General features: G+C 37.6%; 1 protein-coding gene across 2 annotated transcripts; it reads left to right on the top strand.

Annotated features, from left to right (window-relative positions):
* The first annotated feature begins 627 nt into the window (after nt 1-627).
* Clec7a (C-type lectin domain containing 7A) lies at nt 628-12,295 on the top strand. Of its 2 annotated transcripts, XM_034512265.2 has the most exons (6): nt 693-870; nt 2,769-2,867; nt 3,871-4,005; nt 5,229-5,380; nt 7,376-7,494; nt 9,630-12,295. In XM_034512265.2, exons 1-6 carry the CDS (start codon nt 768-770, stop codon nt 9,754-9,756), a joined length of 735 nt encoding a protein of 244 aa, XP_034368156.1. In that variant the 5' UTR covers nt 693-767; the 3' UTR covers nt 9,757-12,295. The 2 variants fall into 2 exon arrangements, with proteins under 2 accessions (XP_034368155.1, XP_034368156.1); XM_034512264.2 differs by lacking the exon at nt 3,871-4,005 and having other exon boundaries at nt 628-870.
* Nucleotides 12,296-15,212: the final 2,917 nt, after the last annotated feature.

Below are 15,212 nucleotides of genomic sequence, written 5' to 3'. Positions count from 1 at the left end.
TTCTGTCTTCCGAGAATCCACATCTTCTTCTCCTCATTTGAAAACAGTAATGCTACGTGCTAAACTGTAATTCTTAGAAGGGGAGACAGAATGAGGAAGCATGTGTATTATGTAGTAACTAAGACAGTGTCATTACCAATAAATGTTTACTCCTATATATTTCTAGTTCAAGCTAAGCCTCAAAGAGAATCATGTGCTTTGTGTTGCTGGAGTAATGTACTTTGGATACTTATCTGTTGTTTCCTCAGTTAGGTAATAAGTTTCTTTGTGGATAATCACCCTGCAAATGTTGCCATTTATATAATGTATTTATTACATATGTATGATATGGACACATAAAAGAATGTGCACATGCAAGCAGGGTTCTAACAAACGAATGTTGAACTGAAGATACTCAAACTGCTTAACAGTTTACACAGGCCATACCAATTAATCATGTCAATGGGGATCGTAACCAATGTCTTTTAAGACTGTAATCTATGTATCAGTCATAGAGTTGATCTAAAACGACAGTCATATGCCATACAACGTTTTAGATTTTTTTCAGAATTTACAGCGTCAGAAACAGGATCCAGAGGCAAAAAGGGAAATTGCTCCAACGTGCTTTTCATTTCCTGCTTTGGGCACTGGCTAGACTACTTATGCTGAGCTCCGTGAACCTCAGTAAAGGGCTATTTCAGGGTTTGGTTTAGAGATCCTCATCCTGTCAGTTACTTTACTTGGAAAGAGCATTCAAGTGTTCTGCATACCTAGGGCCCAGTGAAGAAATGGGATATCATTCTCATATAGAGAATCTGGATGAAGATGGATATACTCAATTAGACTTCAGCACTCGAGACATCCACAAAAGGCCTGTGAGATCAGAGAAAGGTATCCATTTTCTTTCTGCTAACAGTACCTTCGTTCTCATTAACTGAAATAACAGAAGTAGATACCTGAAGAGACTCTTGATTTGTAGGACTTCCTACAAAAATATTTTTTCATATATAGCTTTTTATATTTATATATATGATATATATTATACATATATATATATATTTGGTATATACATTTGGTATGTATGTATGATATATATACATATATACATATATATGTGTGTATATATACACATATACATATATATGTGTACATATATACATATATATTTATACACACACATATATTTGGTATATATATTTGGTACATAAATTTGGTACATATATTTGGTATATATATTTGGTATATATATATTTGATATATATATGGCATATATATTTGGTATATATATACACATATATATATTTGGTATACATACACACACACATATATATATATTTGGTACATATATTTGGTATATATATGTGGTGTATATATATGGAATATATATGGCATATATATATGTATATATATATGGTATATATATTTGGTTTATATATATATGGGATGTATATAATTTTAAAGGCTGCTGGAAGTCATCACATATCCTATGAATGCTCACTAAACCTCCTTCCTTGAGAAGTATGCAATGACTTCCACAAATCACAAATTGCTTTTGGTTTGTGGCAGAAAACAGAACTACTTCACTCTACAGTCACTGCCACTTCTTCAGTGGGAGGTAGCACTGGTGACAGGAGTAAAAGAGAGGAAAGAATTTTAGTGGAGTCGCTTTTTGCTTGTCTTTTAGTAACTTGTGAAGGGGCCAGGAAACAGATAAACGAACAACCTGTATAATCATACAACATAAGATGCTAAAGTAATGGAGGATGAAACCATGGAGGATTGTGTGGCAAATAAAAATGAGAAGACAGGAGTCATGGGGTTTTAAATCCCAAATCTGATATACTTTTTTGGATTTTATAAAGTGAGATGTTAGTATATCGGTGATGGAAAACACATGTAGAATAAACTGTCTCATTACCAGGAGATAGATATTAAAATGGAAACAAGATGAAAATAAAGGACATTAAAGTACTAACACAGCATGAGTGTTTCAGTCTCTTTCCAGGTCACCTATTGGGCAGCTCTATGACTTGGGTTTCTGCTGTTGGTGTCATAAGCTTAAAACAAAATCAGTTCACTGTTAACTTAAAGGAAGAGATGACTCACGGGTTCTAACATCAGTTTGATGACTCACGGGTTCTAACATCAGTTTGCTTTCTTCCGCTTTTTAATGTTCACATTGTGCAATTATTTTCCTCTTATAACCATTTACACAATTTCTTTCTTGTGAAATTTGCTTGAAAAACAATATAAAAATTGATTGGGGAAGGGGCCACGCTGATATGCTTATGCCAGGTAAACTAAAGTGCTCACTCCCAGCAACAGTATTTGAAGGTACTACTGATCCAATTTCAAAACTGGAAAATAAAAATAAAATAAATAAAAAGAAGGACATAGAGGAAATAACTTGTTTAAATCATGCACCATATAAATGACAAGAAAAGGCTATCCTTAGTAATTGGTGCTGTTTCTCCTACAGAAAGCTGTTTGCTCTATGACCAAGTAGGACTTCAGGGAATGAATAATGTCCAGACCTATAGACTAGCCTGTGAGCCTACAACTGAGGAGTTACTGATGGTATGGCAATGATACCGCAGCTGAAGCAATGGAAGAAGAGGCATCCAGAAGCTGGAGGACAATGGCGACTCACGCTACAGTACTAGATCCTCAAGTTGCTAGAGCCTAGTGGCTGCTCATCCCTCTAGAACCGTCCCCATTTCAGTGAGCTGAACTGTTAAAGAGTTCCATAATCTTCCCTCATTTTCTTTTTTATCTCTCTGACTTTCCAGGAAGCCAGGCTCCCTCTTCTCCTTGGCGGCCCATTGTGGTAGCTTTAGGAATCCTGTGCTTGGTGGCAGTAGTGATTGCGGCAGTGCTGGGTACCCTAGGTGAGTATGAGTGAGGGAGGTTGATGCAGTCGCAGACAGTGATTGTGCAATTAATTTATGCCAGGCACCCTCCCAAGTCCTGGCATGCATAACCTCATTTAATCTGTACATTCATCCCATTGAGTCTGTGCTGTTAATTTCTGTTTCAGTAATGGGAGAATTGAGAGACTGGAAGATTAACTCTTCCATAGTTATAAGCTAGTTAGTGGTGGGATTATAAGAAATGTAGAAAATCTTCTTAATAAAACATATATTCCTGAGTATACTGCTCTACTATTCTATATAAATAGGTGGTTTTTAAAGTAGAACTTAAAGTATAAGCTAGTGGAGAGAAACTTGCAGGGCCAAAAGAAGCACCATCTTTTCTAGGAGATAGTTATATTAAATAAGTTGTGCGTAATTCTTTTGAAAGCTTCATGATACATGGGAATTATCTTACACATGATCTTTAATAAAAAATATCTTGACTCTGCCAAGTATATTTTCCCGAGACATTGAAAAATTACTAAGCAAGTGTTTTGTGAAGGCTGAATAGATCTCTTTAGGATTCTATATTCCGTGAATCCTGTGTTAATAAAGTTGTATATCTTTAAAGAGTCTTCATCGCTCATAATTAGTCAAATGCTTACAGAGTACAGAAACATTCTATGTATCACATGCTGGGTAATTCTCCAAGAGCTAGCTAGCATTTTTAAATAATAGAAGAAAGCAAAATATATGATTTCATTAAATTATCAGTATTTAAAATTGTTTACAATTGCAGTTAGAGCTATGTCACTTTCTTTTTGCTACTTTCTTCATAGTCCTTTCCATATACTTGACATACCATCTATGTGTGATCCATCTGACTCTGTCTTTTTATCAGCAATGTACCATTTATTTATCATCAATCCTAGGCATCCCCTATGTGCTTCCATAAAATATGAGTGCTGGCATTTCTGTTTTCAAACACAGCAGAATGACTTTCTTTTTCTGTCACTATTGCTGTTCATGATATATGAAGCATTGTCGAGATTCAATTCAGGGAGAAATCCAGAAGAGAAAGACAACTTCCCATCAAGAAATAAAGAGAACCACAAACCCACAGAATCATCTTTAGAGAAGAAGGTGGCTCCCTCCAAGGCACCCCAAACTACAGGCAAGGGCAGAACTAAAGGAGCAATGGGATCCTGGATTCCAGAAGTTCATTTCCTGTTGCTGAGGCCTGGGGTGGGGAATATGTTTACATCCAATAACAGCACATTCAAGGCAAGCAGACCCAACAGAATTTCCTTAGCATAACATACCCTGCCAGACAGCTGGTGAAGTGGTATTAAAAATCAACCACTCTTTCACTGACTAAAAGGATCAGTAACGGCTCTTATCTTTGGCTGTGTGCCAAGACCTACCAGATATGATATAATTTGACGCAAAGGATGCACTGTTCAGTGCCCTTACAGAACTGATATTTTTATAGCTATGTTAGAATACGATAGATGTAAGGGAAAAGGAATAGGGTAGGGGGGTAAGTGAGGAAGGGACACTGAAAATTGTAAATGCTAGTAAGAATATACAGAAGAGATGGACCTAATACATAAATCACTGAAAACTTTGGATAAACTTATTCAATCGTGGCATTTAATTGATTTCATAACATTTTTTTCTATATCCAGCCTGTGTTTCTGATTGCATCACAACTGACTGACAGTGATTTCCCTTCAGTATTCCATCTCTGGACTTACCTCCCCACTGTCTTCAGCTAACGAAACTCAAAAGAGCCTTTGAAATATAAATAATTACATTTATGCCTCTTCATAGGACAAATTAAGTCAAGTAGAACTCCTGCTTGTAGCAATTGATTTTGAGTGTATTTGTTTTCGAGAGAATCGATGAAGAAAGGCAATCTAGCCCTAAATTTGAAGAAATGGATTAGATAAGTCTGATCATCTATTTAAAATACTATAATTACTCAACTGATTTTACATTTTAAATTTTTTGTGTGTTTTGCTGGCATGTATGTCTGTGTACCACTTGCATGCCTGGTACTCTCAGAGGCTAAAAGAGAGTATCAACCCCCTGAAACTGAAGTTATTAATGTTTGTGAAGTGTCATACTGGTGCTGGGAATCAAAGCTATGTTCCCTGGAAGAGCAATCACGGCTCTGAAGCATTGAACCACCTCTTCAGTCCCATTACTTTAAATTTTTTTTAATGAGCAAAGGGATTTTAATGTATTCTGTAAAGTTATCATCTGATTTGTGTCAAAAATTAAAGATGTGTTAAAGAAATATGTTAATGAAAGTTTATCATTAGGTATTCATGAAAATGCACTAAGAGAATTATTGTTATATTGTGAATTTCACAATATTAATTTTCTTTCCAGGAGTTTTTTCTGGGCCTTGCCTTCCTAACTGGATCATGCATGGGAAGAGCTGTTATCTATTTAGCTTCTCAGGAAATTCCTGGAATGGAAGCAAGAGACATTGCTCCCAGCTGGGTGCTCACCTACTGAAGATAGACAATTCAAAGGAATTTGTAAGCACAGACTTCTATAATTACCTGTGGTCTCTAGTCATCAGGGCAAGAGAGATTCCTACACTAACAATGTTAATATCATCATTCTATGCAACTGCAAAATTATGCAGTAGGCTTGTAGAGTACATAATGCATGATTTTATTCTTAATTGATTGATTTGAAAATGAGTCACATTTTATTTTAAAATAAGCAATTTCAGGGCTTGCAAAGTAGCACTTGGCACTAAGCTTGACCTGTATGTGGTTCCAAGAACCCATGTAATAGAAGGGGAAAAAATGACTCCCACAAATTGCCCTCTGACCTCCGCATGAGCACTCTGGCATGTCACACGTGCACAAAACAAATGACTAAATGAAAATGTTAAAGCGAATACTTTAAAACAAACTTATGGTTGTTTGAATATTGTGGTAAGGGCTCTTAATGTTTGTCTATTTGTACTTCAGTTTTCAAAGTTGAAGTATAGGAGAAAAGCTGCCCACTTGTTACTTTAATATCAAGAGAGATGTCAGCAATGACAATATGCGTCTGTGAATTGTTTGGTCTTTGTAAAATACTGAGGAAGGCAAAGAGGTGGTGTTTTGTTTTGTTTTTAAATTTTGATATATAGTTTCCATCTTAGCCCAGACAGATCTGGACCAGAAACTCCTTCTAAGTAGCAAAAAGAATTACATATACATTCATATTTGTCTAAATATTTTCAACATTTTGTAAAAATTCTATAATTGTAATTGTTAAGTTTTTATGTTTTCTTTCAGTTGTTTATTCAAGAATTTTATATCCTTTAAAAATATTTTTCTTTAATTAAAAATAGTTTTTTTCAGACAATAAAAAAGTAACCCTTCTATATATAGTTGAAAACAGAAACAACAGTTGTTAAAAGTTGTACATCAAATATTAATACCAAATAAGCTGAAAGTTTAAAAGTACTCCTATTAATAAGAAATTATATAGAATAAAGAGAACTTCCAATACATGTTAAAGGAAGGGTGGGTGAGAATGACAGAAAGCATCTCACGATACAGTTCTAATCTGCATTCTCTATTCTATCTTCACTACGCTGTATTTATCCATCTGTAACTGCATACCCAATAGCTGCAGTTCTTGTGAAGGTAAATGAAAGCAGGAATACAAACAAAGAAGAGGTTCATATTAGAAATTCACCTGGCCTTTGATATCAACCTGTAATTGGCAAAGAGTCACAAAACAAATGACTAAATGAAAATGTTACAACCATTTTTACGACCAATTCAAGAGTCCTCATTGAAACCTGGATTCTTTTAATCATAAAACATGGGGCACAGGGCTGGGGATGTAGATCTGTGGAAGAGAACTGACCTGACACTTGCCAGGCTCTGGGTCTCATCCAGAACATTACATTCCTTGGTAAAGATATTATGAGTTAATATTTGCTACTTTGACAAAATCTAATGGCCCATTTCCTATGAAACTGCTTGGGAGCTGAGTAGTTTGTTGAATGAGGTAGAATATTGATAGCATAAGCCCGTTTTCTCCCTTTAATTTGTGTGAGTGCTTCTATGTATGGTGTATATGTACGTATGTACGTATGTATGTGTATGTGTGTGTACTGAATCTAGAGAGCTAGGCTTACAACCATCCAACCCCAGTACTTTCCTGTCTTCAACCCCTACCATATAGGAATTAAAAGCATGCATGGATGTACCTGGCACTTTGAAATGGATGTTGGGAATTCAAATCCAGGTCCTCATGTGTTTGCAGCAAACATTCTTACCCACTGAGTCATCTCCTTAGCTCACATCCTTTATTAATATTATGAATCTGTTCCTGATGGGAAAATTGAAAATGACTCTTAAACACCTCTCTAGACACTCAACAATATTCAATGATCGGCAGTCCTCTCTAGATTTTCACCTTACATGAACATCCTTCTGTAAAAGGATTCATTCACCTCTGGATGCCTATGGTGTTGTTTCAGGCTCACCTTGATGTATGTTTGTATTTTTGTTTTACTACAGGAGTTCATTGAAAGCCGAACATCTTCTCACCGTGTTAATTCATTTTGGATAGGCCTTTCCCGCAATCAGAGTGAAGGGCCATGGTTCTGGGAGGATGGATCAGCATTCACCCCCAACTTGTAAGTTCCTGTAGAGACATGGAGGGGTAGAATCCTGCCATACAGTTAAAACCCGACTCTCTGGTTACATATGAGAAAGAAGAGGTGGTAGAGGGAAAGGGGAAAGAGACACAGGGCTGAAGAGAAAAGCTCTGAGGGAGGCTGGAGAGGATGCTCACGTGGTGTTGACTAAAGGATTCCAGTGGCGTCTGGTCCAGTAAGGTAAGGTGCTGCTGTTTACTGCAGCCTTGGAATTCGAGGCGGTACCTTAGTCTGAAGTAACGATTAACCTACTCAATGGACATGAGACATTAGCCAAATCTCTGTACTTCTTTTAAAGCCGCGTTCTTTATCCAAAACTGAGAATAGAAAGAGTGGCTCTCCCTCAGAAAGGTAAAATAAACAAAATAAAGGTAAAAGCATTAGCATAGTGTTTTGCACAGAGTCAATGAAAAATGACGTATCTTATGTCATTATTTCAACTGTATCTTATATTTGTGAGACTACAATTTCTTCCTCAATGTACTTCAATGTACTGAAGTCTTTGAAATTTCTATTTATATGTTCATTAATATTTGTAATTATAAAATTTTATCCCCATTTCAATGTATATGAATGCATGCATGTATCTTTCCCCCATTAATCTTTATATATATAATTGAAATATATATTTAATAATATATTTAATATATTATTATATTATTATTAATTACATATTGATAAATATATTATTAAATATATTTAAATTTAATTAAAATTTTTTAGCAATCTTTTATTTTTGCTAATGTTTCCTTTTCTCTTTTATCACTTCTTTGTCTAGTGTTGATTCTCATATATAAATGTCTGTATATTATTGCCTTGCCTTCCATCTAACTTCTCTGTGTCAAATTGAATTCTTTCTCTAAATTCTTATGTTGGATGCTTAACTCCTCATCTCCAGTCTTTCTTTTGCTTTGGGGTCATCCGGTTCACATGCGTTCTGATTTATTTCCACTGTGAGTTGTTCTTTGATCCATGACATAGAAATAAATTTCTCAATTTTCACACATACCCATGCTACTCACATTCCTACTTATCCTTTGTATTTTACTGATTTCTGTTTTGATTTTTGTTTATTTCTCATAATTCTTCCAGTTTCCTGTTTTGTTTTGCTTTGTTTTTGTCATTTTGCTGACAGTATTTATTCTCAATACTATCTATTAACTCCTAGAGTCCACTCAGGACAGTTGTTTTAAAGTTTGAACCTGCTAACTCTGTGTGCATTCTGTTTTTCTCCTGTGCATCATTCAAGTTGGTTTGTTTTCTTAAATGCATAATTGTGTTTGACAGCTGCTTATCAACATTGCATCATGACTGTTCAGGGCTTGTTGTATCAACCTGAAGTGTGTAGGGTAGCATCTCATTTGCTTCCTGAGGATAATGGTATCAATGAGAAGCTCATTTCTCCACCCTCGCCCAGTGTTGCATCAGCAGCGCTCAGCTACCTCTCCTCTACTAACTCAATCCAAATGCATTCACTAACAATCCATAGAACATACTTTTTCCTCTTCTGCGGCATTTTTTCACCTTGATTTGTCTTCCCATTGTAACCATGCAATTAGATGATTCTTTGTAAATTCACAAAATGAGCTTATTATTTTAAAATGTTACTACTCCTGTGTTCCAGGGTGGCAGTAACTTAATATTTGCCCCCAAACCACTTGAATGTCAGGGAAATTTTCAGAAATTACTAGTAAAACTTCTCCCTGAGGTCTGGGTCAAGGCAGTTTATCTTACTCCTGTCATTTCAAGCCCAGATCTTCTTACTCTACTAACCACAGAGTCAAGGAGAGGCAGCCATTCAAGGTAGTGTTCGGTAGGTGGTGACTTTTGCACTATGATCCAATGATATTTCTTGAGTGTGACTAATTGGCGTGGCTCTTTATTTCATGCAACTTTTAATACTAACATTTCTTAGGGAAAAAGTCATCTTCTTACCTTAATTATAAATACAAGCCTATTACCATTGAAGATTATTACAATCTAAATTAAAGATTCCTTTTTAAATAATTTAGATGTCGCAAAACTATTTTTACCAATGCTTTTAAACTTTCTAGCTCCGTGAAAGACTTCTCCGGGACTCTGTTTTAATTGCCTCACTGTATTTCCTTTAACAGGTTTCAAGTCAGAAATACAGCTCCCCAGGAAATCCCACTGTACAATTGTGTATGGATTCATGGGTCAGAGGTCTACAACCAAATCTGTATTACATCCTCATTCAGTATCTGTGAGAAGGAACTGTAAAGGCAATTCATGTGAGAGTAAAAAAAAAATTCATGTGAGAGTACACACATGTGCACACCCTCACCCCCACCACCATCACAACCACCACCACCACCACCACCACCACCACCCCCACCACCACCACCACCATCACCACCACCACCAACAACAACAATAACAACAAAACAGAACAGGAAAGATTAGTATTGAAAATCAAAGAAAATGCTGAAGAGACTTTAACCTCAGCTGAGAACTCGGATTGAAGAAGCTGAGACTTCTGGACTTGTCAACTTCATAAAGAAGGCAGTGCTATCTTGCAGTTAGGAAACCATTAGACATGGAGTGAAGGCAGCTCAGAAATGCAGAGAATATGTAAACGTGAGGTACCTTAACCCAAATGTCACAACCACAACAAAACCCCTACACCATCAGGAAAACACTGTAGAGGAGGAGGGCTGAAGACTGTAAGAGCCAGAGGACTATTGCTAATGTCTTGTAGACAGGACAGGGAGAGTATATCTGGGAAATAACAATACATTTCAGCAAACAACACCTGCATAATGACAACCTCAGCTGGTATGCCAATAGGGATGTAGGAATTTCACAAGGTCCTATTCCCCACATGAAGAACTACAGGCAATAAAAGACGGGGAAGAGCTTTCTCCAGGAACAAACCTCCTGATAGGTTACTGAACCCCAAGCAGTCAGCACTAAACACATGTACAGACCAGTATCTTTAAATGAACTAGTAAAACATATGCATATATGTTAATCAAAAATTGTTTCTGGAGTATACACTGTGTTTGCACGATTTGCTCAGCGTCTGGCAATACATCAGACCCAAGGAGAAGGCAAAATGCACTTCTAAATTGAGAAGTGAAGAAATGACAGAAGAAAATCTTCACTACAAATAGAGCTTCTATTTTCATCCACATAATCACTACTAAAATGATCATTACCCAAAAGTAGTGACACAAGCTTCTTCCTCAACTAGATAACCCAGAGAGTCTGTCCACCTTTTCTGGTAGCAAAATCTGGTATGACAAAGGTGCTGCCCTAACAGAAAGCATTCTCCTTAAATATTATAGTTATATAATCATATCTGATGGTGAATATTAAAATAGCACCTAGTCAGAATTAGTGTTTTGGAGCACAGAACATACTTCAGCTTTTTATGATGTACTATTTTGCAGTTAACAACCAATTCTTTAGTCATTTCTTTACAGATGTATGCTGGAGTATGATTCTGTTTCCTAGTGTGATCTGTCTTCTTAACTTCTAAGATTGCCCATTATTTCTAGTGTAGATTTCCCAATTACTGGGGATTTGTTTGTAGCTTCCTCAGATCGATATGTGGGCAAAAGTTGTGCTGAGTCCACTGAATTTTTCACTTGAAAATGATTGTTTTTATGTCACTGTCCTCTCAATTGGAAAACTGCTTACTAAAGTATCTCTGGCCTCTGAATAACCTGCCTATATGTAACAATTACTAACCTAATTTGCCTTCTCCCCAAAAAGGTTGGTGACTTTGATACTAAATAGGAAATATGTATACTAGATAGTTTTTTATTGAAGCATAAACTTAGGTTCTTAAAGATTTTGAAATGTCTGATTAAAATATACATTTTTGTGAGGTTTTCTCTCATCTTTTAATATTCCAATTTGAATTGTCAACATCTGAAAAAAATATAGAGGAGAAGCATGATTAATTACCTCAAGTAGTTAAAGCACAGGATGGGATTTCAAAAGACATGACTGTTGTATATGTACATGCATGAGCTCATGTGCATATGTGTGTGTGAGTGTGCTCCCTTACCTGGGCACATCTGGAAACCAGAGGTCAACATCCAGTATCATTCACTATCACTTGCCATCACCTTCTTTGTTGAAACTGGGACTTCCACTAAACTAGATTCACTGTTTCCTTATGATGTCTGGCCAGCTGTCCCATATCCACCTGTCTCTCCCACTCATTCAACCCTGGAAGATGTGGGACACTGTAAATGGCTTCCAAGTGAATATGATAATCCCACATTGGGTTCTCTTCATGCTTACACAGAAGCTACTGAGCCACCTCCTGAGCCTAAGGTGGAAATATTTTGATTTTAGTTCTGGTTTGATTGACTTTCTTGGTTCCCAGAATTGAACAGATAAGTTCAAGAAACTATCGTCATCAAAGAAAATAAATAAATCTAGATGCTGAATCAAGGTTTCCTTCCAAGAACAGGCAGCTGAGAAATCACCCTGTGTGTACATTAAGGAGCAAGTAGAGCCAGAGGGTTGATGTGAGGGGTGGTCCCGGGTGTTCTACTGCCTGACATGCTGACAACTTAAGGGACTGGGAGGGAATACCAGCTGCTAATCTCAAGTCTGAAGGATAAATTGCAGATGGCTACATTTGAGGAAACACCTGCTGAAGGGCTTCTGTATTCGGTGGACTTGGGCACAGCACTAATTTTGGAAATTGTCCCTAATCTTTATCTCTGTCCCTCTACAATGTGTTTCAGACTTAGCTCTGTTAAATTCAAATACAGTCATGTCAAGTCTCCACTAGAAGTTCTCATTGACTTCTTACCATGTTTCAGAGTAAAAACAAAACACAATAACAAAAAAGTGCTTATAATTGTCTTTAAGACTTCAAGTCCCTTTATTCCTTTAGGTACCACTGGCCTTTCTACTTCTCCAGCCCCATCTGCATGTTTCCAGCTCAAAGTCTTTGTGATTTCCGTCTTTAAACGAGCCTGTCTGAGATGGCTGCAGTGCCTTCTGTCTTTTTTTTTTATTTTATTTTCACACTCCACATTTTATCCCCCTCCTGGTACACCCTCTGACTATTTCATATCCCATACCTCCTCCCCTACTACCCCACCCCCATCTCCATGAGGATGTCCCCACCCCCCACCCCCTACCTCACCAGATCTTCCCACTCCCTGGGGTCTCCAGTCTTTTGAGGGTTAGGTGCATCTTCTCTGACTGAACCCAGACCCAGCAGTCCTCAGCTGTATATGTGTTGGGAGGCCTCATATCAGCTGATATATGCTGCCTGGTTGGTTGTCCAGTGTCTGAGAGATCTCAGGGGTCCAGGATAATTAAGACTGCTGGTTCTCCTACAGGGTTGCCCTCCTCCTCAGCTTCTTCCAGCTTTTTCCTAATTCAACCACAGCAGCTTCTGTCCATTGGTTGGGTGTAAATCTCTGCATCTGACTCTTTTCAGCTGCTTATTGGGTCTTTCGAAGAGCAGCATGACAGGCACCTTTTTGTGATCTCTACATAGCCTCAATAATAGTGTCAGACCTTAGGCCTCCCCTTGAGCTGGATCCACCTGTCACTGGACCTCCTTTTCCTCAGGCTCTTCTCCATTTTTGTCCCTGCAGTTCTCTCAGACAGGAACAATTCTGGGTCAGAGTTTTGACTGTGGGATGGCAACCCCATCCCTCAATTGATGCCCTGTCTTTCTGCTGGAAGTGTGCTCTGTCTTACTTACCAAGTCTGCATACGTATCACCCCTAAGTGAATGAGGAGTCCTCTGGGTACTCTATTTCAAATCACCAGCTTTCTTTCATCACCTTCCTTGGGCTTCTTGGTCCTTTATATATTTGCTTCAACATTTACAGTAGTCAAATTTTCTCAGGACATAGGGTTTAAAAGAGCCAGGAACTTTGTATCCAAAGCATGTCCCTACATCATAGCTTTCTTTAAAAAAAAATCACTGTTGTTGAAATAAATGGTTAAGGAACATAGTACAGATGTCAATATATATGGTCAAAAAATTAGTGATGATCTACTTGAATAACGGAAGCAGGGCAAACACTTGGTTACTGTTTTATTGTTTTTTGATAAACTTAGAATCCCCTCTATTTTCCTACCCTGTTTGTAATTTCTTTCCTCCTCTCACACACTCCTCACACTTCCCCCTCCTTTCCACCCTCCTCCTCCTCTTCTTCCTCCTCCTCTTTCTTCTTCTTTCTCTTCTCCTTCTTCTTCCTCTTCTCCCTCTTCTCCTTCTTTTCCTTCTTCTCCTTCTTCTTCCTCTTCTCCCTCTTCTCCCTCTTCTCCCTCTTCTCCTTCTCCCTCTTCTCCTTCTTCTCCCTCTTCTCCTTCTTCTCCCTCTTCTCCCTCTTCTCCTTCTCCTTCTCCTTCTCCTTCTCCTTCTCCTTCTCCTTCTCCTTCTCCTTCTCCTTCTTCTTCTTCTTCCTCTCCTCCTCCTCCTTCTTCTTTTCCTCCTCCTCTTCCTCCTTCTCCTCTTCCTATTCCTCCTCCTCTTTCTCTCCCTTCCGTTCCCTCTTTCTATCTTTCTTTCTTTCTTTCTCTCTTTCTTTCATCCTTCCTTCCTTTTTCACAGACTACATCTACATAGTCCAGGCTGACTTTGAACTTGAGATCCACCTGCTCAGCCCTGTGAATGTTGGGGTTACAAATGCGTACTACCACAGCTACTCTGTAATTTTTAACGTTCTATGTTCTTAGTTTGTCACGACGCTCTGTGTTTCACATACCTTGACCTTCAAATTTCTCACTATCTCCTTCCCTCTACAGAATTCTAATACCCAACCCAATACAAAGAGAAGTATTTTCATCTTCAACTTTTCAACAAGTCATTATTCAATAAATGGCTTCCATTATTTCTCATCTTAAAATTATAATAATTGGATGAACAACTTTCAGCTTGAAACAATGACAAATTCACAATCTGTGGTTTCTGATAGTCTTTTATAGACTCTGGCTGCTCTAACTCTATTTGTACACTAGCTGGTATTTAGTGTGCTTGTTTGAGCCAGGCATTACCCATGTAAAACGACTTTGGTAGTGTGATGAGAGTACAATCACTCATACATATGTGTGTCTGTTTGTGTGTGTGTGTTGTGTAAACTAGATATGTATACACACAGATAGATGATAGATAGATAGATGATAGATAGACAGATGATAGATAGATGATTGATAGATAGATGATTGATAGATTATAGATAGATAGATAGATAGATAGATAGATAGATAGATAGATAGGAGATTTTTACTGGTCTGACAGCACATCTTCCACTGTATGATGGTACAGTATCTCCCTTAGAGGAGACACCCCTCTCCTCACCAATGAATTTGTCAACACCTTGATCCTGAGTCAGAATTACGAGAAATGGTTTTTCATTGTGCATGAATAATCTGATCTCAGGTATTCAGCTGTTGCATTACACACAGGCACACACAAACATGACAAATAATAGAATTGTACTGTACTGGTTCCAGAGTAAGGCTGGACATAGACTGAGACAATTTTCTCACTTCTTGTCTTCACAACTGTATGAACGCATAGCTAGCTGTCTTCCCAAAGTTGCGCAGTGGTTAGTGACAGCGCTGTAAGTAGGGCCCGCTAATACAGCTTGGGCTTGCTCATGATCACAATGTGCCTGGTGCTTTATAAAATGTTAAACCAAGACTGGAGACTGTGACAAGAAAAGATAGGACGTTGACAACAGGGG

The sequence above is a fragment of the Arvicanthis niloticus genome, chromosome 9 (assembly GCF_011762505.2).
Source record: "Arvicanthis niloticus isolate mArvNil1 chromosome 9, mArvNil1.pat.X, whole genome shotgun sequence".
In the NCBI taxonomy this organism is placed as follows: domain Eukaryota; kingdom Metazoa; phylum Chordata; class Mammalia; order Rodentia; family Muridae; genus Arvicanthis; species Arvicanthis niloticus.
This window is presented reverse-complemented; position numbering and strand designations above follow the sequence as displayed.

Excerpts from the sequence above, each read along its gene's own strand:
- Clec7a (XM_034512265.2), top strand. The coding sequence starts at position 768 with ATGGGATATCATTCTCATATAGAGAATCTGGATGAAGATGGATATACT. Across the intron at positions 2,868-3,870 it reads GGCAGTGCTGGGTACCCTAG|CATTGTCGAGATTCAATTCA; the intron begins GTGAGTATGAGT and ends TGATATATGAAG. Across the intron at positions 7,495-9,629 it reads TCAGCATTCACCCCCAACTT|GTTTCAAGTCAGAAATACAG; the intron begins GTAAGTTCCTGT and ends TTCCTTTAACAG.